Consider the following 23554-nt stretch of genomic DNA (forward strand, 5'->3'; position numbering starts at 1 on the left):
CTAGGATCAAGGGACTGAGACTGCGGTTTTAGTAATGCTAGACACACCAATCACTAATATAAGATTCTAAATAGACGTGAACTTCTGAACTCTATAATATTTTGTGAATTATTCACCTCTGCACTGAAAAAAATGGCCACATAAAAGTTAGAAAAAATGTTTTGTATGGGGTTCCTTTGTCTTATTGAAGCTGATTAAGAAAGATTTGAAATTGCTAAACTTAATATGGGCACGTTAAACATTTACAAAAAGCAGAGATTTGCCACAAAATTCCAATCAACGTCATCAAATGAACTATTGGTTTATTTGGAGTTTGCTGATCCAAATCAACCAATTCTCTATCTGGAATCATGAATATCAGTCTATAATGGGCACATCATTTTACCTGAATGGCTGAGGTGTTGACGTCAAACTTCTTGAAAATGGCAAACGCCTCTTCAAAGAGCTCATTGCTAACAGCGATGTTAGCGATATCTGGAGCGTCGTAATTATCTAGCCTGTTGATGTACTCCATCACACGAGTGCGGTCCGCCTTGATAGCGGTTAAAATCAGCAGGTTCTGGAGGTTTCTGGGGAAAGTGGAAGTTTAAAAAAAATGTCAAAATTGCATTGGTGATACACTGAGAAGCTGTGTGCCCAAAGTACCTGTGCTCGCTGAAGACAGAGTTATCGAGAACAATCTTCTCCAGCAGCTCAATCAGCTCGTTGGGTAGGTCGGCAGTCATGAAGGCCTTGACTGTGACAGACACCTCCTCTGGGTCTTGGGTCTCTGACAGGGCTGTCTGCACCACCTGATAGTAGAAATAGAATCAAAGATGAAGGTATAAAAACTAATTTCTGGTCTCTGAGGGACTGAAGTATAATGAAACCAACCTGATCGATGAGCTGTCTTCTGTAAGGGTTGTTTTCCTCTAATACTTTGGCCCAAAGCTCAGGATCTTTCCGTCGTACAAGATATCGAGCTTCACTCTTAAATAAGGAATTCTCATTGCAAACCTGAGAGATAAAAAACACCAAGTAGTTAAAAACATCTGTATATTAAGAGTTTTCTCTGTCAGTGTGATGGGATCTACACACTTTGATGAGGTCCAGGTCACACTGTCCCCTCTCATAAGCCACACAGGCCAAGTGGGGGTCCCTTTTCTCGCAGTACCGCCCGACCACGGCGCTGTCATAGAACGGGTTCTCCTTCAGGAAGCGCTCCGGTGTGTTGTTGCTGTCGATGTAGATCTTCGCCAGCGCGTTGTGGGTAGCTGGCTCCTCACATCCCTCATGAATGCGCGACTCCAGCCATGGCAACAGAAGTTTCAACCTGAAAAGGTAGCGGATCAAAGATCACTTATGTAAAATATTGTCTCTTACAGATGTACTGAGCTGTAAAAACAGACACAGAGAAAAGAAATTGTTAAGAAATGTATGTTTCTTGATATTCTCTGTTTTTACCATATCTTGTAGAAAGGAAATTAAACTTTTCTGCAGAGATAAACCAGGTCTTCATTCAGAATCAAGAGGTCTGCAGACAGCAGGAAGCTGAACATTTTAAAATACTATGTTTTACCGTTTGAACAGTCTAGTTGTGTCTGTAATGGGACATGCTGGATTAGGAAATATTAAAGTTATTTGGGAATGGTCATTTAAATTAAGGGTCTATTTACTCTACATAGAATCCACACAAGGATTGTGCGCTGCTAATAACGATACAAATTGTCATCGGCAGATCAGACCTTTATTAAATCTTTAATCAGTGCATCCCTATATTGAAGCTGACAAAACTGTATAACTGTATGCAAGTATGACTGACTGCATGTATGCATGTGTGTCTCTATGCAGGTATGCATGTACAGTATGAAAGACGTAAGGAAGGACAGAAGAAGCAAGAAAGCAAGCAAGTAAATAAACAACAAGAAAGGAAGGCAGGAAGAAAGGAAACAGATAAAACTATGAAGTGAAGCAATTAAATTAAGTTAGGATAGAACAGTGGACAAAAATGGAACAATGGAAGGGAGGTAAATAGGAAGGAAGGAAAGGGGTCTTTGCAATACCTCATGGATCCAAACATAATCTGACTCACCTGTTCCTCTTTTCCACCTCGTCCACCAGCTCATCAGTGGAAAATTGTCCTCTGACCACCATGATCAGATTCTTGATGACATCCTCAGAACAGTCTACATCCAACAAGCCACCGATCACCACAGGCAACCGACTAGGATTCACCTGTGAATACACGGAGCAAATTCAAAACAAACAAGAAACATTTAGAGATAATGAGGCATAGAATAGCTAAGAACCCATGGTGTAAGAAATCCCAGTAGTGGTCTTCATCTTACTTTCTGTACGTAGATTTCGATGTATTTCTGCAGACTGTTGCGGTAGAGGTAGAGCACCAGGTCGTGGACAAAGTCGAACCGATCGCACACAATGATAAGAGGAAGCTGGTCTGTTAATTTGGCCTCCTGTGAACAGCAGCAATATGAAAATAATGTGTGACTATCTGAGTGGGAAAAATGGAAGTTAATCATTAGCATGCATGAAGTCGTGGTTATACCTTTAGGAAATTCTTAACCCTCTCTGGGTCGTAGCAGTTGCTCTCTCTACAAATTCTCTCCACCTCTTTGATCTGACCAGTCTTACAAGCAGCCTGGATGTATTTAAAGTGAACATCAGGTTCCTGGCTGAAATTTACGATTGAGCCAAGGAAGTAAAACAAACCTTAAAAAAAAACAGACATTTCTTTACCTCAAAAGGAAAAAACTAGTTATGTAATAAATGTTCCTATTTTAAGATGAATTAAGAGGAAATGCCAACACACCAACCTTCATAACTCTTGAAGGACTCAAAGAGCTCCACTAGCGCCTGAGTTCCCAGCTGCTCATGATACTTTGATGCTACCTGCACACACAGCTGCAGGTTCTGCCTGATGTTAGCCGACAACATGGCCCTTAAGCACTCCAAAGAGTCGTCCACTGACAAGGAGCCGAAAAAGTTTACCAGCCACTAAACAATAGAAAAATAAAGAAGCAGATGTAATGATGTATAGAAAACTAAATGAAGAGGAGGAGATTAAAGGCATTCTCATGCATCAAGTCAATAAAAACCTAATGTCTCCCAGTGGAGCTGGATTCACATTCATGGCTGAACTGCTATAGGCGTACCTCGGGGTTGAGCAGATGTGTGTGCACCACGGCTCGTTTGATATCGAACAGGTCAGTGTAGTGTTCAAGCGCTCTCTGCAGCAGCCCTGCCTTCTCACACAGCTGAGCAACGTGAGCCCGGTCATAGTGTGTGAACATCTGGTTCCCTAGGATCGCATCTGCTACCTGAAAATGTTCATTACACACATCAACACACAGACCATATTAAGAGGGACTTTTCGCATCAAAGTGTGAGTCTACAGCAGTGGGTTATATAATGAGTTCCTTTTAGGGTGAAAACTTTCTACGTTATTGTTTCAATATATATATTATTGGGATTTTAGGTGATAGAGGAACAGTAAGGAGTGTTTAATTGTGAAGAGGAAGGGAAAATCCAACATGGTTTTCAAATTTCTTACATTTGTATTCAGCCTCCTTTACTTTGATACCCCAAAATAAAATTAATTGTATCCAACTGATTTCAGAAGTCACCTAATTTGGAAAAAGAGTCTGCTTGTCAGTACAGTAATGGCAGCATAAATCCAGCTGTTCTGTCAGGGTCACCAGATGTTTGTTAGTAAAAGAACCAGCATCATGAGCATCAAAGAACACAGGAGAAAGGTAAGGATAATAGTTATGGAGAACTCTTGAACATCTCATAAAGCACTTGTCATTACAACATCTGGAAATAGAGAGTTTAGGACAAATAAAACATACCAAGACATGGAGCTATACCTAAACTTACAAGCTAGTGGTAAAAAAATAGAAAGCCATTTAAACACTTCTTCCTTCTACTTTACAGTTATGAGCTATTAAATATTGTGGCAAATTGTGGTTGTAATATGCTCCATATCCACACTGGAAATTATCCTCTTTGTGCAAATAACATCACTGGTGACTGACAACTTGACATAAACACCATTACTGTCGCAGTTAGGTGGAAAAAAACTGGTCAAACGGAATACCTGGGGAGCGTGTATCAGGTTCATCTCAAGCAGACGTGTCTGCAAGTGTCCTTCAGCTGGGCGGTTGTTTTTCAAAGCATCTAACAGGAAGGATGTGCACTGCTGAATCAGGCTGCCCTCCATGAAAACATCCACAATCTACCGAAAAAAAAACCAGCATGCACCAAAGTTTTGAAAATTACAGACTTTATATGTGCTGCGAAGCATCATTTCAGTTAATGTAAAAGTCACACGTTATTAAACATCAGCCAGATGTTTCTGCTTCTCCAATTTTCTGCCTAATTTCCAGTATTAAGCCAGGATGTGGCTTTAAAAGAAGGAGGGAGTCACTGACTCAGTGAATTCTTGGCATTGCTAGCACATCTGGAACAACACAGACTGACTCCCATGCTAGACGCCTTTTGTGTTTCCTGTACATGTTCACCATTAAACACATATGTAGTTTTCTTTAAACTTTACAGCTATTTTTTCAATTCCATATTTCATACTTTACCACACTAATTAGCAGAGTATAAAGAGTATAAATACTGAGAATTTGCTGCAGACATATCTGCACAGACAAACAGACAGACCCCCTAACCCAAGAAAGAAAGAAAGAAAGATGGAAAAAAGTACAAAGGACAGTAGAAGGAAATATGGTCAGAAGAATGGTCTCAACTATCTGACTAACGTTAACGTTAATATAAACATTTTTGCTTTTCTTTTTCTTTCCATTTCCTTTCTAATCCAGATCTGGAAAATACTTCAATCACACTACTCTAGAAAACGCCTGAACCCTGTTCGCATTACCTGATTGATGTTGGCAAGCGGCTCCTCGTCTTGGACAAGCATCTGGGCAAACTGCAGTCCCTGGTCCGGATTGACCCGCATCACATTCCTTAACAAAAACACCCAGTCTGGGGTGTACCCCACCTGCAGAGGTACAGGTCAGTAAGAAATGTGAAACCTTTTAAAGTAACGTTATATTTAAAAACAGACAAAAACAAATAACAGAAACACAGTGAATAAAGATGATGATAATAAATTATGGGAATGGAAAGGGAGGTCTGAGTTCCTCGAATACCTTTTTAGCGTACAACACTATCTTCTGGAACTGTCCTGTCTCTGCAAAGCACTGAATGACTTTGTTGGGGACGTTTGCTCTGAGGTAAACACTAAGAGCAAGCGTTGGGTCTGAAGCCTTAACCAGATCACCCAGTTCCTCTGAGCACTCCAGCTGCAAGCACACATAGTGGGATTTACTAATTATGATAATCACATCACACACTGCAGATGAACAGAAAACATTAGCCCATACACAAAGCTGTCCTACCTTGTCCTCCTTCAGCCATTTCTCCAGCAGCTGTTTGCGGCCCTGCTGCAGGACGGGCCTGCACAGCTCCAGAGACTCAAACTTGTTGAGCTGGCCCTGGTCCAAAAGAATACCAAAGTACTGGAGCAGGGGTGAGGCCTGACCAGGCTGGGCTGGGACACTCTGGAACTTCCGTATGGTTTCCGCCGTTCGGAGGATACCCTGAGGTCAGGAATACATCACACAATGGAGGAATTATTGGAGAAGGGAAGGCAGGAAATTTCTATTGAATCTTTAGTCATATTCCATGGTGGTTGAAGTAAAACTCATAATAAAACAATCATTTTATTCTTTGAAACTCATTGTAGTTGTGATCACTCTGGTCATCGAATAAAGTATATTTTATTTGTATTATGATCGATAACACTTACATAAATCTATTTTTTACCCAAGAGCACCTGGTAAGCATTAGAAAATGCAAGAACTACACTTTAACTGCAGAGTCTGGCATACCTTAGGTGCAGACGCAGCAACCTTTGCAGCCTCTGAGTAACTTCCCTGGGCAAACAATGTGTTGAATTTTCTGGCAAAAAGCTCCTCAGCCCCAACAAGATTAGACCTCACGGCCATCCTCAGGGCAAGATCAGGGTTCTGTAGAACGTTTGTGGCATAGTTGACTATATTTTCTTCTTCAACACACACTGACAAGACCTATAAAGTGAAAACAAGGCAGTCACAGTATGTCAATACAATATATACAATACAATATATTAGAAAACAGAAAAAATTTAAAACATACAATGGGGAGAACAAGTAATTGATATGCTGCCAAGTTTGAAGGTTTTCCCACTTCCAAAGCATGTAGAAGTCTTTAATTTGTAAATATCATAAATACTCTACAACTGTGAGTGACGGAATCAAAAACAAAATCCAGAAAATCACATTGTGTGATTTTTAAGTAATTAATTAGCATTTTATTGCATGACATCAGTATTTGATCATCTAACAACCAGTAAGAATCCCGGCTCTCACAGACCTGTTAGTTCTTCTTTAAGAAGCCATGCTGTTCTTCACTCATTACCTGTATTAACTGCACCTGTTTGAACTCATTATCTGTATAAAACACACCTGTCCACACACTCAATCAAACAAACTCCAACCTCTCCACAATGGCCAAAATTAGAGAGCAGTGTGAGGACATCAGGGATAAAATAATAGACCTGCACAAGGCTGGGATGGGCTACAGGAAAATAGCCAAGCAGCTTAGTGAGAAGACAACAACCCTTGGAGCAATTATAAAAAATATAGAAGAAGTTCAAGTTGACGGTCAGTCTCCCTCGGTCAGGGGCTCCATGCAAGATCTCGCCTTGTGGGGCATCAATGATCATGAGGAAGATGAGGGATCAGCCCAGAACTACACGGCAGGACCTACACAATGACCTGAAGAGAGCTGGTACCAGTCTCAAAGAAGACCAGTAGTAACACACTACGCCGCCATGGATTAAAATCATGCAGCACATGAAAGGTCCCCCTGCTCAAGTCAGCGCTTGTCCAGGCCCGTCTGACGTTTACCAATGACCATCTGGATGATCCAGAGGAGGAATGAGAGAAGGTCGTCTGATGAGTCAAAAATAGAGCTTTTTGGTCTAAACTCCACTCGCCTTGTTTGGAGGAAGAAGAAGGATGAGAGCAACCCCAAGAACACCATCTGTACCATGAAGCCTGGAGGTGGAAACATTATTCTTTGGGGATGCTTTTCTACAAACAGGACAGGACGACTGCACCGTATTAAGGGGAGGATGGATGGAGCCATGTATCTGGAGATCTTAGCCAAAAACCTCCTTCCCTCAGTAAGGGTATTGAAGATGGGTCGGGGCTGGGTCTTCCAGCATGACAACGACTCGAAGCACAAAGCCAGGGGGAGTAAGGAGTGGCTCCGTAAGAAGCATCTCAAGGTTCTGCAGTGGCCTAGCAAGTCCCCAGACCTGGACCCAATCCAAAATCTTTGGATGGAGCTGAAAGTCTTTAACAGGAATATGTCGAATGGATCTGTGGCCGTTAATTGACTATAGGTATAGAGGAAGCGCTCTTACTTTCCTCAAAGAAGCGTGGGTGAGCTTCACAACAGTAAATGGTGCATTAAGAGCATATTTCTCTCACCAAAAAATGTTTTGTCCTAGAATAATGAAACAGCTGAAGACTTGGGTTCAAGGAAGGTAACAACCCAAGGCTGAAGAAAAACGAGTCCAGCACAGTTCATACCACTATGACAACAGATAGCTCATGTGGTGTTAGCACCTAGACCATGTAGCCACTTACAGTTGTTTGTGAGCATAAAGTTTCCCAGGTATGGAAATGTCTTTTACTATTCATGTTTCCTTTGCCAGTGAAAAGCATCAGGTCACACTATAGATCACCCTATGTAAATGAACTAATAACCACTCCCTACCCCTCCATGTTACCCACAGTGATTGGCTGCAGTGGCATCCAGTTTTAATATCACTGTCTGAGCCAAATGAGAAAACATTTGACTATAGCTGCCATCTGACTGCATATCAGTATTTCCCTTCCCACCACCACATTAGCCTAATGTAGCCTTTTAGGAAAAATGACGTGTAATGGTTAAACTAAACTCTGGCAGACTTGTATAGTTGAGTGTCGTCAGAACACAGTTTGGACAGCTTCGTTACTGTAACGCAGTTCATACTTCATATGTAAAACATGGACTGATCACCTGTAAAACCTGAGACATTCAGCTGATTCCATTCACTGCTGCTATGTATAGCACCTTATGAAAGTGGACCATATTGGTGATACATGTATTGGAAGAAAAGGCTTGCTGTATACTTTTAAATAACTTTTAATGTTACCGGTTCATGTGGTCTGCAAATTGGACAAATTCCCATATAAATCTTTGGCTTACAAATTTGCCTTCAAGCTGGTGACTTAGCTATCAATGCTTCATCCTGGATAGCCATTTTAATGTGCACAAATACACAGGTTTGGTGTCACTCACGCCTCAGTAACATTTGGCTCTGTGCTTGGCTGCTTTGGGCTGACTTATTTTCTTTAACATATTTTTTGAAATACTTTTTTCATGTTAAACTAAAGAAATACAGCTATCAAGCCTGAACACAATTGAAAAGAAAAATTGGTGCCCTTTGATGAAGTTTTGTTCAACAAAGTAAACTTTGGCAACAAAATCATACCCATATGTACCAGAAGCTTTGCATTCAAACACTTTTTGAGTTGTTTTACTCACCTGTCCCTTCTTATTAACACCAATTATCCCTGAGGTGGCCTCATGAGGAGCAGTAACAAAGATGGTCTCTGCACTGATTCGGTTCATGTATATACACACTCCGGACTCCAGGTCGTACAGGTGAATGTAACCATATTTTGTGATCAAATATATGACACCGTGTTTGTTCCCAATCTATAAAGAAAGAGTAAAAAGAGATTTTAAGAGTTCAGCAGCCACCTAGAACTCTTCGGTTTAGAATAGTTAGCGGTCACCCCACCCACCTGCATAGCTACAGGGAAGTCTGTCTGGGCCTCTGGTGGGAAAAATACATCCACTGCTTTCTTAGCAAATGGCTGGTTTCCTGCAGCTGGCTGACCAACTTCAATGATGTGCAACTATAGGAAGAAAGTGATCATGCATAAATAAAATGAGCAGGGCAGGTAGGAATTAGAAGAAATTCGTTAACAGACCCTCACCTTTCCCCCCGCCTGTGAGCGCACAGCAAAGCAGAACAACGTGGAAGGTTTAGCATTTCCCTCCACTTTGAACTCCCCGAAGGCAGCAGCGTGGCCCTCGATGGGCTGGGACACTTTCCTGTCAACCGAATATAGCTGCATCGCTCCAACCACACGATTTTGCTGCAAAGAAAAACTGAAGCTCAGACTCAGGGGACTATCAAGACTCTCGAAGTTGATGTCAGACTGGCATATGGCTAATAGTCATGTGATGGCTTTCATTCATTCATATTTCAAAGTGTGAATATCCAGCAGCTACTTATGTGAATGCGCTTGTGTTCTGCGGCATAAGAAGGACGTTTCTGACAGTGTATAAGGGCCGATAAAACACAACGCAGGACGTTAGTTATTGTCGATTCACAGTGGAAAATGAGGGATATTAATGTTGAAACCGAGCCTATGGGCACACAAGGTGAAAAAAGACAAAGAAAACTTTCACTAAAAGGCATTGTATTTGCTCTTGAGAAAGTACAAAAGGAAAGAAGTGATGTGTTAAAAAATGCCAGCAAAATAAAGTCGAAAATAATAGAGCTTTGTTCATCAAATAAAAATGTTTCCGAGGTGAAAAAACATATAGAAATCTTGAATATGTTGACTGAAAATGCGTTCTCTCTTCATAACACCTTGTTAAACGATTTTAATTTGCCTGAGGATGAGCAACAAAGGCAAAATGCTTGGTTTCAGGAGAAAGGAGCCGCAGATAATGAGTTTGTGAATAAAGTGCGTATTTGGCTGAAAGAAAATGAAAGCATGGGTGATGGTAACGTTAATGACAATGTGTATAATGAAGTTGATTTTGCTAATGCTCAAGTGGAGAAACATTGTGAGGTGGTCGACGACGGTGTAAATCCTGAGGATAGTGTTTCAAACATTTCAAGTAAGCGATCCAAACGCAGTCATGCGTCCAGCACTTCCTCTGCTCGTAAACAAGCCATGGCCGATCATGTAGCTCTACTTGCGAAAGCGGAGGCTTTAAAAAAGAAACATGAATTGGAGGAATTAGAGCTGAGACAGACTGGAAGCTGATAAAATAAGAAAGCAAAAGGAACAAGTGGAAATGGATGCGCTAATAGCTGCCGCTGCAGCACGCATTTCTGTGTTGGAAAGCAGCAGCGTCGGAGAAAAATCTAAATCAGTGTCCAATGGAATGAACTCTTATGTCAGTAAAGGACTTAGAGAGCAAAGACGCGCTGAATTCAACCCACAGGCGAAATAGTTTGTGTCTAATGCCACCACATCTGCTGCTCAGACGGGTTTAACAGCAGCTCCAGCCTCTGCGCCAGATGTAAGACCTAAGGTCTTCTACTGCAATACAGAATCACATGTTCAGGACCACCTGCAATACCGAAAACAGCCAGTGGATGTCACTGTTGGACCATGTTCAAAGTTGGATGGATTACCTTCTGTAAATGTTAACTCAGTTACCTGTCCCGTCCAGTCTACAGCTTTACAGGTAACGCATAATGCACAAACAAAACAACAATTTGACAGCTCATCAACTCCAACTGATAATGTCATCTGTAGTATCATGCAAAAACAGAATATTATATCAATGCTTGTTCAGCAACAGTTATCAGCTACTCTTCCTCAGTGTGAGATCCCAGTTTTTGATGGTAACCCATTGCAATGTATGTCTTTCCTAAGAGCTTTTGAATACTGTGTGGAAGACAAACAATTACCAAGACTGTCTATACCTTTTAGAACAATATAACAGATGGCAGCCAAGGGAGTTGGTCAGAAGCTGTATGCACATGCCATCACAGCAGGGCTACCAACGAGCAAAATAACTTTTAATGGAGCACTTTGGAAATGTTCGTCACATTGCTTCTGCATACATGGACAAAGTGTTTGCCTGGCCAGTTATAAAATCTGAGAATGTTGAAGAGTTGCAGGAATTTGCCTTGTTCTCACGTGGATGCTGTAATGCAATGTCAGAAATACAGTACATGGAAGAGTTGAACATTCCATCTCATATGAGGCAAGTCATCATGAAGTGGCCCTATAAGCTCCGTGAAAGATGGAGATTAACAGTTTGTGAGCTACAAGAACGGAGAGGCTTCAGAGCCACATTTAATGATATGGTTAGTTTCCTCGAGCGACAAGTAAAGATCTTGTCACATCCATTGTTTGGAGACACCTCTGACACCAAGCAAAGCCCTGTAATGAGGGGATCACATAAGAACAGGTCACAATTAAAGATCAATATCAAAGGCAGCAGCTTTGTAACATCTATTTCAGCTCCTGATAGTACTACATCTTCGGTGCCAACAGTCTACAAGCGGCCAATAGCCTCCAATAATCCTCCTTCAGAAGCCTGTCTTTTTTGTGAACAGTCTCATTTAATATTAAATGGCCTGAAGCTGCAAAGGATTTCTCATAAGGCGAAAATCGAATTCCTGAAAGGAAAAGGAGCATGTTTTGGATGCTTGAAAGTCGGCCACATGAGTAAGGAGTCTAAGATTTGTCTCATCTGCGACAAATGCTATTTAAAGCACCCCACCATTCTGCATTTAGATAAGAAAGAACCATCAGTAAGAAGTGCATTTGTGTCTCACGAGGCCGGTGCTCATACCGGGGCCGGGGACCATGACTGTACTCTCTCCATCATTCCGGTTGAAGTTAAGTCCAAGAAAGGAGATAAGGTGCTGCAGACTTATGCCTTTCTTGATCCTGGGAGTACAGCCACTTTCATCACCAGCACACTCATGAACCAGCTGAACACCAAGATTGAGTGCAAGCTAAGAGACGACAGTGAGCGAGCGCTGTTCCTCGCCTGCCAAGAGGGCCATAATCGCGCCACTCACCTTCGGCAGACCATCCAGTCTCTACGCAGGCAGTTTGTTGGAGCGCTACCCCTCTAACAGCAGGAGAAGTTCTCTTTAACAATGTTGAAACTCCAAGAGGACAGAGCTAAAACCCAGGAGGAGAGGAGGGGAGCAGAGGAGGAGAGGCAGAGAGCAGAAGAAAGAGCTCAGGAGCTTGAAGTGAGACTGTGAGGTCTGGAGGAGCTTATATCAACCCTGAAGGATGTGGAGGGGGCCCAGAAGGTAACAGTGTGGCACAAGAGGATGGAGGAGGCTCGCCTCCAAGAGGTGATGAAGGGCAGAGAGTTGGTGGTCCATAAGGAAGAAATCACCTACCTGAAGAAACTTGTTGAGGAGCCGGACTGAACAATCTGCTCTTTGGAAGAGGATATCGTTCAGCTGAACACTCTTCAAGAAGAACGCCACCTAGCATGGGATCAGCGGGAGGTGGAGCTGGAGTACCAGCTGGACCACTATGAGAAGCAGCAGAATGAGATTCTCAACAGGGCTGAAAAGTTTAATGAAGGTGCAGGGTCCCTCCCTGACCCAACACTGCCTCTTGATCATCAGTTAGAGTCCGCCTTGGGTAAAATCAAAGCGCACCTTCGCACAATTTTCGACCTTCAGGGAACATGCAAAAGTTTGGACAAGAAGTAGAAAGAGAGTGAAGTGGCTTCATTGAAAGCAGAACAGAACATCATGTCCAGGGACAAGGAGATCAATAAGCTGTGTGTCCGGTTCCCAACAGCCGCTGACAGAGAGCGTCTTCTTGCAGACCGTAGAAGGAACGACGAGGAAGAGCTGGCCCACCAGACCATCAAAGATCTCCAAAGTAGACTTGACAAGAAGGAAGATGTGCTGAAGAAATACCAAAACCACCTGGCTCAGGCCCGACGGGATCAAGAGATGATAAAAAGACATCAAGAAGAGTTGATAATATTACATCAGAAGCTGGACTTGCACACAGACACCTCTCCAGATCAGTTCAAACAGACAGTAATGGAGCTGATGAACAAGCCCACTATCAGAGTGCCAACATCTAAACACCTGGAGCGTCTGGCTAAGTTGGAGCAGACTGTGGCTGAGCAAGATGCATCGCTCAGCTCTGTCACAGAGAAGCTGAAGCTGACCACAGCTGAACTGAAGCAACAGAGGATCACCATGGAAACACAGGCTAAGAGGCACACTAAGGAGATGGCAAAGCTGGAGGAAAACTATGTGGGCCAGGTGAAACCTCTGACCCGTGAGCTTGTTGACAAACACATCAAAGACCTGAAGGCACGGGTACAGGAACTGAATGAAGAAGTTCAAGCTGCAAAGGAGTTTGGCCAAGCAGCCAGGAGCAGAGAAAATATTCTGAAAGAGGTAAACCAAGATTTCCAAAAATATCAAAAAACTCTGAGATGTCTGCAGGCTGAAAAAGAGGAGCCAGAGAAAGAAGTAAAGGGGCTCAGGCAGCAAGTACAGAGCCTCACCAGCTCCATGCAGAATCAGACAGAGGCAGCTGGGAAAGGACCCCTCATAGAGAATCTGCAGAAGAAGATCAGGAAGCTAGAGTCTGACCTGGAGAAAGGAAGCGATGTAAAAAACATCAAAGATGATCATGGAAAGACTAGAGATGAAATTGTGAGGTGGGAGGAGAGCAAATAATGGCAGGCTAAGATAGAAAAGGAAGAATTCCCTGAAGGAGAAGGAACGAGATAATGGATCATTGTCAAAGCAGCTCAGCACTCTTAAGGATCTTTATGCCAGACTGGAACAGGAGAAAGCTGCATTGCAGAAAAAACTGAAAGGTTGAGGTGTGACTGCCGACCAGGAGGTGGGGGCGCGAGCCAGTGAAATGGAATGAGAGATAGAAGAGTTGAAGAAGAGGAATTCTGAGCTGGAAACCCAAATCATTTTTTGCTGCTCAAAGGAAAGTCCACTCCTGCTTCTGGTGTTTTTCAAGACGGTGACGTTTACCTCCAAAAACTTGGGAGGCAAGTGCAGTACCTCTCAGACCTGTTCTGGAAATGGTGGTCAAAGGAATACTTACCTTTGCTACAGGAGAGACAGAAATGGTCCAAGCCTCGGAGAAGTTTTGTCATTGGCGAAATTGTGGTGGTTGTGGATAGCACTGCTTCTCGTGGTTCCTGGATCCTGGGAAGAGTTACAAATACTTACCCAGATAAAAATGGACTGGTGCGTGCTGTGGAGTTGAAGACAAAGACAGAACAACTGATGAGACCCATCTCCAAAATCTTCCTCCTTCAAGGAGCCCTTTAAAGCTGGAGAAGAAAAGAATATTCTTGGTGCTTCATTGTTGGTGATGGTTGAATTGTGCTGTCTACACAATTGGGGCCAGTGAGTAGGAGCCATTTATGTTCCTGGTTATAGTTTGATTTATTTTATTTGGGTTTTTTTTGGGTGGTGTTTTCACACCGACCTATATTTGGTTCTACCACTGGTGGCGGTGTGGGGTGAAAGTTATATACAGGTCCTTCTCAAAATATTAGTATATTGTGATAAAGTTCATTATTTTCCATAATGTAATGATGAAAATTTAACATTCATATATTTTAGATTCATTGCACACTAACTGAAATATTTCAGGTCTTTTATTGTCTTAATACGGATGATTTTGGCATACAGCTCATGAAAACCCAAAATTCCTATCTCACAAAATTAGCATATCATTAAAAGGGTCTCTAAACGAGCTATGAACCTAATCATCTGAATCAACGAGTTAACTCTAAACACCTGCAAAAGATTCCTGAGGCCATTAAAACTCCCAGCCTGGTTCATCACTCAAAACCCCAATCATGGGTAAGACTGCCGACCTGACTGCTGTCCAGAAGGCCACTATTGACCACAGAGGCTATATATGCCTACGTCATCCGAGGCTCTATCCCCGAGAGGTGCGGCAGAGACCTGGCAGGGACTTTCGTCAGCTAGTCCATCGCCCAGTTAGACAGACCCCCCCCAGGGCTCCCAGGGGCAGTGGGGATCGAAGATGATGCCACCAGGGCAGCCGTTGGACATTTTACCCATCAGCAGCTCAGTTTCTGGGCTGCTCATACTGTAGATCTGTGGGTGGTTGCCACTTTGACCCACGGTTACAGGTTACAGTTCCGACGGCGGCCCCCTTTTCACGCCGGGTCAAAATAACTTGTCGCCAACCCGGTGAAATCCCAAGCACTGGTCGTGCCAAAGAAAACAGGTCGTTTTCACCCATTTTAGATCTGAGGGGACTCAATCAGTTCCTGAGGGTGCTTCCCTTCCACATGCTTACGACGTCAGACGTTCTTCAGGCTGTTGCAAAGGGAGACTGGTTTATGTCAATAGATCTAATGGACGCTTACTTTCATGTGCCTATTGAAGCAGAACATCGCCGTTTTCTCAGGTTTGCTTATCGGGGTCGCCATTGGCAATTCTGGGTGCTCCCTTTCGGCCTCTCCCTTTCCCCAAGGGTGTTTACTTGGTGCGTGAAAGTGGCCCTCTCTCCTCTGCAGGTCTCCAGATTCAGGATTCTTTATACCTGGACAACTGGCTCCTTTGCGCCTCCTCTCGGCCAGGTGCCTCCCAAGATACGTGCCGCCTTCTTGCTCATGTGTCGCAGTTGGGCCTCAAAGTCAACTTGGCGAAGAGTTGCCTGGTTCTGTCCCAGTCAATTCAGGCTGGGCAGGCGGTTTCCCTACATCACCTTCCTGCAGCTGCTAGGCAAACTGACTTCAGTCACTCGTGTTGTGCCCTTGGGTTTGCTCCTTCTGCGTCCTTTGCAGAGGTGGCTCAACAGCTTTTGCCTGGACGCCAAGCTGCACAGGCGTCGCAGGCTCACGGTGACGTGGACTTGCCTTTGTGCCCTGGCTCCATGGCGAGACGAGACTTATTTGTCCAAGGACGTCCCTATGGGGTTAGTGGTGTGTCGCAGGGAGGTGGTCACAACAGATGCCAGCCTGGGGCGCTGTGTGGCAACAGAGAGCGGTCCAGGGTCTCTGGTGTCAGCGGGAGCGCTCCGAACACATAAACGTGCTGGAGCTGAGGTCTGTACACATGGCCTTCAGGCGTTTTCTGCCCCTCCTAGAGGGACGGCATGTGCTAGTTCGAACAGACAACACCTCTGTCGTTTACCACATCAACTATCAGGGAGGCACCAGATCGGCGCGCCTTTTAGAGGTGTCCAGGGATCTTCTGGAGTGGGCCTCTCTTCATCTGTCCACCCTACGAGCGATGTATTTACCTGGGGAGCGCAATTAGGTCACGGACTCTCTCTCTCGCCAGGCCCCTGCTCCAGGAGAGTGGTGCCTTCACTGCAATGTGGTGCACATGATCTCCTGTACGCTTTTCCGCCCCTCTCGCTGATTTGTCCTACTCTACGGAGAGTTCTCGGAGAGGGCCACAGGTTGTTGCTGGTAGCTCCGTTATGGCCAGCGTGGCCGTGGTTCCCGATGCTTCGGAGTCTGTGTCACGGCACCCCATGGTGACTTCCATCCAGGAGGGATCTGCTGTCCCAGTTGGGGGGACGGATATGGCACCCCGACCATCAACGTCTCCAGCTGTGGGCATGGGCACTGGGAGGCTGACTGGGTGTTCGGACCCTGTCAGGCACACCATATTGAGTGCTAGAGCACCCTCTACTCGTCAGCAGTATGTCAACAGATGGCGTCTTTTTTCTTAGTGGTGTTCTGCCCGCAATGAAAATCCGGTTTCTTATCTGGTGCCCACTGTTCTGGAGTTTCTCCAGTCTCTGCTTGATAAGGGCCGCTCTCCTTCGACCCTCAAGGTATATGTTGCAGCAATATCATATCATCATGCATTTGTTGACAACCGAACGGCGGGGAGCCATGATATGGTCTCTCTTTTTCTGCACGGTACGCGTAGGTTGTGCCTGCCGCTGGTTCGGAGTGCCTGACTGGGATCTGCCCTTGGTTCTCTAAGCTTTGTGCGGCTCCCTTTTAGAGCCTTTGGTGCAGGCGGACCTCAAGTGGTTCTCATATAAGACTGCCTTTTTGTTAGCTATTGTTTTGGCTAGGAGGGTTGGCGAGCTGCATGCTCTTTCTGTCAGTCCCTCATGTCTCTGATGGGGTCCAGATGATTCTGGTGTTGCCTTGTGGCCTAACACTGCGTTTGTGCCTAAGGTGTTGTCCAGTTCGCACTGTAACCAGCCATTGAGATTGGCTCGGTCAGGTGCAACGTCGGATGGGTCTGAGTTATTGTACGGGCGCCACTGAAGCTGTTAGACGCTCAGACCAGCTTTTCCTGTGCTATGGCGGTCCCAGGCTGGGTTGTCCTCTTTCTAGATAACGTCTCTCCCACTGGATTGTGAATGTCATCTGCCACGCCTACAGTGCAGGACGCCGTCCGCTGCCAGTCCGTGTGAAGGCCCACTGTACCAGGAGGGTCTCTGTTTCCTGGGCTGCTATGAGGGAGGTTCTGCTGGAGGCCATATGTGCTGCTGCATCATGGGCTTCCCCAAGCACGTTTGCCAGGTTCTACAATGTTAATGTAGCCACCCCTCATCCCTTGGGCCAGGTTCTTTTGCGAGGCTCCGCTGGGCCCTCTCAGTAAGGTATGTGCTCAGGATTCCTTGTGACATGGTTGATATTAGTCATTCAGTGCTTTCAGCAGCGCCCTCTGGCGGTCAGTAGGGATGAAATACAATGAAAGTTACATATGTAACTACGGTTCTATGAATCCCGGTTGACCGCCAGAGATTCTCTGTCACTCCAAATACTTGCTTCCACGAGAAGATTCTGTAGGAACAGAGCCTCGGATGACGTAGGCATATATAGCCTCTGTGGTCATCCGGTGTGTCATAGGTGTGACTCTGTTGGTATAATTACTTGAACTGCGCATGCGCAAAGGGAACATTCAGTGCTTTCAGCACCGCCCTCTGGCGGTCATCTAGGATTCATAGAACCGTAGTTACATACGTAACTTTCGCTTTAACTCAAAGCTCTCAGGTTGGGTTTTTTTAATGCATTTCCTCATTAAAACTCTAAAATAAAGAGAAAACTGCAGAATCAGCTACTCTATGTCCTTCAAGCAGTGGTAAAGCTTTGTCTGTGAGTGCGAAATTACAAGATCAGAGTGGACAGAAGGCCAAGTACGACACATATGTGAAATTGTTCTCGCTGTGTAATTTTCTCAAACAGGCTGCAGGCAAGACATCAGAAATATATTCCATGAGGCATGGGTAGACATGTTGTGGAGTGTGAGTTCATACCTGCGCAGAAATCCCAATCAGCAGTAACCACTTCTGTTGCTCGTCAGTTCTGTAGTTGATGATCTGACATCCCGCCAGACTGGCATGCCGATCAAACACTTTGGTTGGTTGGGAATCACCCTCCATGCTCCAGTGGTAGACGGCCGTGTCCGTCACCAAAGCTACGGTGTTTACGGATATCCACTTCCAGAACATGACCTCCTCCGTTGTGGTGTGAGCCTTCATCTTACTCTTCATCTCTATGTTGAAGATCTGCAGCGTTTTGGCAGCTGTGAGGATAAATATAAGCACAAACGTCAACAGGCCAACAGGCATGACCTAAGACATGATGATTTGTTTTTAGTGAAGCTGATTTCTTTATTTCAATAGTTTATGGCACATTCAACACTCAGTCAGATATTTCCTAGCATAAATACTGAAAAACCTTAGTCCTGTCTTTAGTTTGAGTACATTCATTCAGTGAGGAAAAAAATCATCAGTGGCACATATGTTTCTACCCCCCAACCATCACTTAAAATAAGTGATGGCTGTTTTTTATGTTTACCTAAAAAATGTTTGTAAATCAGATAGCCTTGGAACTTTTAATTATTAGTTTTATTGAAATATTAAAACACTGCAGGGAAAATTTAGGAGGCCTGTCAGAAAACTGAAAATGGGTTGTCATTTGGTCTTTTATGAGGATTATGATCCAAAACATATGGCTGAACCACCACAGAAATGGTTCACCTCACACAAAATCAACATCCTTCCATGACCGTCGTAGTGCCCACATCTAAACTGTTTAGTAAAACTGTGGGTGAGTTACAGAGAAGAAAGCATAAGAGAGGAGCCACTATCCCTCTCTTTATGCTCCAACTTTGGGAAATTTAATATTATGGAAGATGTCTGAGTGGTGCCTCAACATAGATTTTTTATGCTGATTGAATGAATGTACTCAAATGAAAGGTTTGTCATTTTTTGCAATCTTTTAGCGTGAGAGCACGCTACTGCAATACAGAATTTATTTAATGCTTTTTACACATCTTTAACAGGGATTCCAGCAAGTTGTCCGCAATCTGTAATAATAAGAACTGCACAATGATCTTTATAGGCAGTCAAGGCCTCGCTTTGTACACCCAGCTGACATTTGCACCTACAATCAACTGGACTCCGGCTACGGAAAGCAGATGGCAGCTTTGAGAATGGTCATAATGGCTTGCAGTAACTGAGTCATAGTAATGTTTTTGAGCTCCAGAATAGAGTAGTTAGCTCCATATTTTACCAGTAACAACCTTCATCAGCCATTAAAACTCTCAACATAACAAACAGGTGAGATAAATGCATGAGGTTGGTGAATACTGAACCTGTTGTGCAAACAGCCATCAGCACAAACAGGCTTTATGATAAGCTAATGGGTTGCCTTATAAACAATACGACTACTGCCTTACACAGGCGTGCAAAGACCCACGCAGTGCTCCAGCCCTTTTCACTCCAATATGTGATGATTTATATACGACACATACACTGTAACAGCATAAAGGCATGCCAACACATGTGTTGTTCTCATAAAAGAAGTGTATATTGCAACTAAAGAGTGGTCAAATTGCCTCTGCATAGTTGTGAGGGATACTTTTATGAGAGAGACATGGCTACTGTATCATCACAACAGAGTGGCAGACAGGCAGACACAAAGAAAGCAACTCACCGTCTGAGAAATGACAGAAAGCAAGGGAGGAAAAAGCACAATGTCAATCAGGTAAGAGTGAAAGGACAAAGTTTGACTACATGAAAAGGAGCCAAACAGGGGTGAGTTATTCTCAGAGCGAGGGGGGAGGAAGGAAAGAAAAAACATTATAGGCAAATCATCCTGATCAGCAATTTCATTTTGCTTTAAGGATTATATTCACTAACAGATAATCAATCTGACAAACCAATTAGAAACATTGAGAAAACAGATTGGAGTGCGTTGACTGAGCATTATTCATTGTATGACTCTGGCACTACTACAACAAATTGTCCTGGAGAGAAAAATAACTTCTATACAACAAAACAGAATTAGGACTGATATCAATCAATTTTACCATCTCACCTTTTAACGCAATAACTTTGCTTGCAGGGTTCATGATGGCGCTGTCGGCAGAGATTGGCCTCCTTATTGGGTTGTTGGGGTCAGACATGTCCACGATCACCACCTGGTTCTGCTCGCCAACTTTCTCTCGGATACAGATGAACTTGTCTGACTCCATGGTCAGATAGCTGAAGCCAATGTTGGCTGGGTTCACACCCAGGTTCTGCAACTACAGAAAAAAAGAACAACTGAGAATCAAAAAACCAGTTGGAGCATCATGTCTGTACACATCCCTGCATCCAATCCCCATGGTAACCAATTTCTGTTCTGTCAATGGGTTTGGTGAGAGTCCCACCACCCCCATTACTACTAAATATGCACTGATTAGGCTTTCCTGGTCCGTACCAATTTTCTGGTAAGGCTGCTCAATATCAAGAAAATATATATTTGCGATGCTATTGCTGTAAATTGTGACAATTTTTTAGGTAACTCGCATTTTCATCCCAGGAAGTAATATTCAGACACTTGAAATTTAATATCCTACAAAAAAAGTGTCCAAGCGGTCATTTGCGATTCCAATATTGCGCACACTGATATTGTGAGAACAATTGCAATTCAATATATTGAGAAGATCTGTTTTGTGATTTTCTTGACACCTGATCTGATCATTTTGATTTTCCATTCTAAAGGGTTGTAACACATAAGAGAAACAAAAACATGCTGCAGTTTCTTTGACAGAGGTAGTAGTTTTGAATCCAACAGAAAATTTAGGGATTACAAAATTATCCTCAATTATGCATTAAAGCAAAACAACCCTCTGATTTTTTTTTCAATGAAAAAAACATAATCAAAGTACATGGTATTGGTTGATGTGTTTACAGACCAAAATGGTCAGTAAAAAGGTTTTTACACATTTAATGAATGGGTTTTAAATAAAATTGGATTTTTAACCAGTCAGGCCTGATAACTGTGATCTTAGCAGCGTACTTGCAGCCGTAAATCCATTCTGTCAGCCAATATTTGCAGGGAAAAAAAGCATTGAGTGGTGTTCATGTTTGCTGCAGCTCATCACACCTTATTGCATGGGTCCTCGCTTGGTAAGCTCAGTCAATAGCATTCCTCCATAGTAGCTAGTGGCACCGTTTCTTCTCTAGAAGAACCTGTCTATAATCTTTTGAAGAAAATTGAAGATCATCTTTGTTTCACTTTTAAAAAACCTGGATCGTAGTGCATGAAGCCAAAAATAAACATCCTTTTCTCTGAACAAGAGAGGGTGATGGGACATGCGCACAGCCATTAAATATGGTTAAATAATACCAATATCCTAATGTTTATGCTAGAAACCATGTACAGCTCTCATGTCTGTACAGTGAACAAAAAACTGAGCCCAAAAAGCAGTTATCTGAAGTTAGCATGAAGTAAAAAAGACTGGAAAACTGATAGTGAAGCCAGGATGATAAATAAACTCGTTAAAAGTATATGAATTCTCCATCATGTCACTACAGAGAGAAATAAAATGTTATTAAATATTCTCCAATACAAAAAATGATAAGCAAGTGTTAATGAAACATTAAAGACTTTAACATTAAACTTTACCAACAACATTTGAACTAAAAGTTATACGTGAAAACTGCTTCTTTGAAGAATGAGGAGAGAAAAAAAAAGTCCATGGAAAAATATACATGACAGCAGCTGATATTTTCTTTGCAGGGGTTACGCAGCGAGAGGCAAACCAGAATATAGTTTGATTCAGACAGCAGAAGGTCTGCTCCAGTCTTCCAAGAATTTTCTCAAAGGGTCTCTTCCCAGACAGGAGTCACGGAGGGCCAGCAAACAAGCACAGAGACCTTTGATAAAACATCATGCTAACTGAACAAAGATTCAGTTTAACGCCTACCATAGCTGTGTATAATCTCCTGAAATGACAGATGATTCATCACATCTTTAACACTAAAATGGTGTGAACTCTTAGAAGAGGTAAAACGTAAAACACTCTGGCTGCGCCCAGACTGTTTGCCCGAGCTGAACAGAACAAGCATTTTCCGTCTGATGACTGAACTGACTGCATTATGCAGTCTGAAGCAAGCAGAAAGGAATCTTTACACTCATCACAAGGACCACACTATCTCCCAGCTGGCTGGAGCAGCAGGACAACAAATCATTTGAAGCCATTGAAATCGAGTCTTCAGCAAACAGGAAGGACAGGCAATCGTAAATCAGGGCTTAAACAGGGGCACGCCGATATAAATCTGCTTCTAAACAAGAAATGTTTTCTAATCCAATAAATTATCATTTGATTGATTTCTGAGTTTAATCAGAAAGCTCTAGCCACTTAATTCCACATTTCACATTAAAAACTGGATCTGTTAACTATTTGTAGAGTGCTGGGATCCACTTTCTGTACAAAAAACCCAACTTCAAACCTTCTTTGTAATCCTTTTAGCTCTGAAAACTCTCTTCACCTGACATTACAATCACTTAACCTTTATCTGAGACATGCAGAAATCTAGGAATTTAAATATAAATAAGCTGGATGTTTCATTTTTACACATCCTGAAATTCTCTTAAGATGTTCCACAAGCATCCAAGGCCAGCTTCAAATCAAATGTGGAAGCCGACTCCCTAACTACCCAAATATCCCTCTAGAACAGGGTCTCCCACTGAATGCATGGCAACAAAACAGAGCTGGAAAACTCATTTAAAGATGGCTTCCTTCCAAATAGGAATGCACAATATTGGAAAACCATGCAATGGCGGTATTATTGGTAAATACTGCAATAACATTATCAGTTGCATTAAATCTACATTTTTGAGCACCCAACACCCTATGTCCTTTAACATCTATGGCTTTGCACCTGTATCAGGTGTAGGCATCTGCTGCATTTAGACTACATCCAACAGCCTGAAATGTACATTGGCATACAAAGTGTGAGCTCCTGACACATGGAATACAATTACTGCATTCCAGCCAGTCTTTTGCAATATTAATAGTGTCCACACTGCTCCCAAAACCAAATAAACAACCTAATCATATTTAGTGGGTCTTTGCACAGATCTCTGTATTTAGTCTATTTGTGAACCAACATAAGCACAACTTGTACAGATACACTTTAATGTACAATTAAGGATTCACGTTTTCCATTTTTCGTTACTGCAGTTTCCTACTTTGTATTTTTTGTCCACTGTACAGGTCCTTCTCAAAACATTAGCATATTGTGATAAAGTTCATTATTTTCTATAATGTCATGATGAAAATTTAACATTCATATATTTTAGATTCATTGCACACTAACTGAAATATTTCAGGTCTTTTATTGTCTTAATACAGATGATTTTGGCATACAGCTCATGA

General features: G+C 43.0%; 1 protein-coding gene across 1 annotated transcript in view; it reads right to left on the minus strand.

Moving 5' to 3' along the window:
* cltcl1 (clathrin, heavy chain-like 1) overlaps positions 1–23554 on the minus strand; it is a 43607-nt gene that overhangs the window by 12522 nt on the left and 7531 nt on the right. Inside the window, exons 2-20 of the mRNA XM_047381305.1 lie at positions 20224–20431; positions 18156–18424; positions 9108–9269; positions 8913–9026; positions 8650–8823; positions 5901–6098; positions 5409–5609; positions 5160–5312; positions 4886–5008; positions 4097–4234; positions 3153–3317; positions 2814–2994; positions 2546–2709; positions 2328–2453; positions 2072–2214; positions 1078–1312; positions 874–996; positions 646–791; positions 386–569 (exon numbers count right to left, since the gene is read on the minus strand). Coding sequence (XP_047237261.1) covers positions 386–569; positions 646–791; positions 874–996; positions 1078–1312; positions 2072–2214; positions 2328–2453; positions 2546–2709; positions 2814–2994; positions 3153–3317; positions 4097–4234; positions 4886–5008; positions 5160–5312; positions 5409–5609; positions 5901–6098; positions 8650–8823; positions 8913–9026; positions 9108–9269; positions 18156–18424; positions 20224–20431 — 3207 coding nt within the window. The remainder of the gene's footprint in view (positions 1–385; positions 570–645; positions 792–873; positions 997–1077; positions 1313–2071; positions 2215–2327; positions 2454–2545; positions 2710–2813; positions 2995–3152; positions 3318–4096; positions 4235–4885; positions 5009–5159; positions 5313–5408; positions 5610–5900; positions 6099–8649; positions 8824–8912; positions 9027–9107; positions 9270–18155; positions 18425–20223; positions 20432–23554) is intronic.

Source organism: Girardinichthys multiradiatus, chromosome 12 (assembly GCF_021462225.1).
Source record: "Girardinichthys multiradiatus isolate DD_20200921_A chromosome 12, DD_fGirMul_XY1, whole genome shotgun sequence".
Classification (NCBI taxonomy): domain Eukaryota; kingdom Metazoa; phylum Chordata; class Actinopteri; order Cyprinodontiformes; family Goodeidae; genus Girardinichthys; species Girardinichthys multiradiatus.